The sequence below is a fragment of the Sinocyclocheilus grahami genome, unplaced genomic scaffold, assembly GCF_001515645.1.
Source record: "Sinocyclocheilus grahami isolate Dianchi unplaced genomic scaffold, SAMN03320097.WGS_v1.1 scaffold510.1, whole genome shotgun sequence".
NCBI classification, from domain to species: Eukaryota; Metazoa; Chordata; class Actinopteri; order Cypriniformes; family Cyprinidae; genus Sinocyclocheilus; species Sinocyclocheilus grahami.
Window position 1 is genome coordinate 89,152 of NW_015505689.1, and position 3,210 is coordinate 92,361.

Genomic DNA, 3,210 nt, shown 5'->3' on the forward strand with positions numbered 1-3,210 from the left:
TTACAAACTGCAGTAATCAGTGAGAGCCTGTTAATACACTTTCAAACATGCAGGCTTTCTAAATATCTTTATGAATTAGCCGTTTTCTCTCTCTAGGATATATAGACTCACAGCACAGGTAATTTTGTCCCTCATATTTTTGTTTCAGGAATATAAAAAAAAATACACTGTCACGGCTTTCTACTGCGACGTTGCCGTTGAACAGGAGTGAGCAAGTCTATTCAACGCTGTGTTCATAAACATGTAGGCTACATGTGAAGTTCAGACCTTTTGTCACAGCATATATCATCGTTGCACATACTGCATAATCCACACAAAAGAGTGAAAAATTTAAGGGGGTCAATACTTTCCGTACCCACTGTATATATATATATATGTGTGTGTGTAATATATATTATACATTTTTGACAATCTATTGAACAGTGTATTGTAATGTTTTTTAAATTTTCAAATATAATATTTCATTAATATTTAACGCAATACAAAAAATTTAAATTGCACATAAATATACATTTGTGTAAATTTAGTGGAATTAAACTGACACCTAAGATTTATCACCTGCTGAAATATGGTTTAATTCAAACTATATTTGCAAACCTTTCATCTATCCAGTTTTTATTTTATTAATTTTCTTTTTAATTTTGATGTTTAATTTTATTGTCAGAATGCTGTAAACCATATTTTGGTAATAATCCCCCCCCCCAAATAAAAATAAATACATTTCAAAAAATAAAATGCTCATGTAATATTTAGTTTTACTTCCTGAGGTTGACGTGCAACATTTTGTAAAAAGTTAAGCACCTCCTTAAAGGGGTCAAGAACTGTTTACGAAGCCCCGCCTACTTCTACATCACTGCCTCTAGCCCCGCCCCCTGATTCACGCATGTAATACATGCAACAGTAATGTAACATAAGTGTGAGTAAACGCATTTTACTGTATATTCCACATTGTTTGGTATGAGCGTTTATACAGTTTTACCCCAAATGACCCCTGTTATTCTTAGAGTTTACATGCATTTTAATATGCAAATATGACCCGGTTAATTTTCTAAATTAAATAAAGTGGAAAGCGCCTTATATCTTTCGTTTGAGGTGTGTCAGTACCGCTATCGCCCTCGGATTCGTCGCTGCCGTCTCCCTCCTCTCTGATCTTGCCCTCTTCTTTCATTCGCTCCAGGTAAGCGTCATGCTGGTCTTCATCAGAGTCGCTGTAGCCTTCTGCGCCTTTCATGCCCTAGCACACACAATAAATAATGTCAGTGTAACACATGACTGTGTATGCGGCTGCTGTCCACAGGAGGTTCAGTGAAAGTGTGTCTCCATCAGTATAAACACACACCGAGTCTTGATCAAACGCTCTTCCTGCTTATTCCCATCAGCGCAGATCCGTCAACAGAATGGAGTGTTTATTTAGTTAATACCGGTTTCAGATTACATGAACACGACTTGAGAGAAAAACTCATAACAATCTACTCAATTTGAGCTCACACAACACTTGGAACTAAACGTGATCACTATCAGTCAGGTCAGAACGAGTAAGAGAAAGCATGCAAGGGAGGGAATAGAAAATTAAGAAATGCTAAATGGATATTGCACGTTAAAGACTTTAAATACATGTTATTATCTAACATTGCGAATAATGTGATAACTGAATCCTGCACTCAATCAGGAGCAGAAGCAAGCTGAATTTGTTCTAATGGGGTACATTCAGTACTGTTCAAAAGTTTGGGTCAGTACGATTTTTTTATGTTTTTAATAGAAGTCTCTTCAAGGCTGCATTTATTTGTTTAAAAATATGGTAAAAATAGTAAAATTGTGAAATATTATTAGAATTTAAAATAGCAGTTTTCTATGTGATTATCTGTTAAACTGTAATATATTTCTGTGATCAAATCTGTATTTTCAGCAACATTACTCAAGTCTTCAGTGTCACATGATCTTCAGAAATCATTCTAATATGCTGATTTGCTGCTCAAGAAACACTTCTGATTATATATTATATTATATTATAACAAACAGCTGTGCTGCCCAATATTTTTGTGGAAACAATGATAGATTTTATTTTTCAGGATTCACAGATGAATAGAAAGTTTGAAAAGCATTTATTTGAAATCTTTAACATTATTATGTCTTTACTGGCACTTTTGACCAATCCTTGCTGAATAAAAACTTATTTTTTTTTCCCAAAAACCCTACTAAACTTCTGAACAGTAGGCGAACCAAAAAAATGGTTGATTTACTGAAAAACTGTGTAGAAAAGAGGCTGAATATTTTTAGCACCGATTCACTAGAATTGGCTTTAAAAATACATTTTCCCCACAACAACTACATTAATAGAGATATATCATTTTTAACTAATTATTTATAATAATACATTTGGATATTGCCCAGCCCTATGGTGCATATTACTTATTACACATTTTGGCTTCCACCCAAATAAACATTTTGAAGTTACCTCTTTAAATCCTCTGTTCTTGATGTTCAGCTTCTTGGCATTGACAAAGTCAAAGAGTTTTCCGTATTCTTCCCTACGCAAGACAGAAGAGAGGTGGTCTCCGTTAGTTCTGTGGCTTGTCAGGACAAAGCACTGCAGAGATCTTCTGCTTATGACTGACAGGTGAGGGACGCTGTTGTCCGTGATGGCGAGGTGTGGTTTACCTCTCGATGTTGCTGAAGGTGTACTGGTTACCCTGCTTGGTCTCGATCTCGAAGTCGAAGGAGCGGGTGGTGGTGGTTCCTCTGGCGAAGTTAACGCAGGAGATCTCCTCGAAGCGCAGGTGAACCGGCGGCTTGTGCACGTAAATGAAGCCTCGCTCCAGAGGATACAGCAGCCCTGAGCTCGCCTTATACGCACACGTTATACACTGAGACCTCGAGTGACTATACACACACACACACACACACACACACACACACACACACACACACACACACACACACACACACACACACACACACACACACACACACACATACAGAGATAAAGACTGACTTAAGTAACAACTTCAAAATGAGCTCAGCTTCTCATCTTGACACACAATATGTGACCCTGGACCACAAAACCAGTCATAAAGGTAAATTTTTCGAAATTGAGTTTTATACATCATCTGAAAGCTGAATAAATAAGCTTTCCATTGATGTATGGTTTGGACAATATTTGGCTGCGATACAACTATTTGAAAATCTGGAATCTGAGGGTGCAAAAAAATC

The 3,210-nt window shown here is 36.7% G+C and overlaps 1 protein-coding gene across 1 annotated transcript in view; it reads right to left on the reverse strand.

Moving 5' to 3' along the window:
- Window positions 1–1,033: 1,033 nt before the first annotated feature.
- LOC107554702 (FACT complex subunit SSRP1-like) overlaps window positions 1,034–3,210 on the reverse strand; it is a 21,994-nt gene continuing 19,817 nt past the window's right edge. The window contains exons 10-12 of the mRNA XM_016237288.1: window positions 2,659–2,880; window positions 2,456–2,528; window positions 1,034–1,234 (exon numbers count right to left, since the gene is read on the reverse strand). Of these exons, the coding sequence (XP_016092774.1) occupies window positions 1,049–1,234; window positions 2,456–2,528; window positions 2,659–2,880 (481 nt within the window). The 3' untranslated portion in view covers window positions 1,034–1,048. The remainder of the gene's footprint in view (window positions 1,235–2,455; window positions 2,529–2,658; window positions 2,881–3,210) is intronic.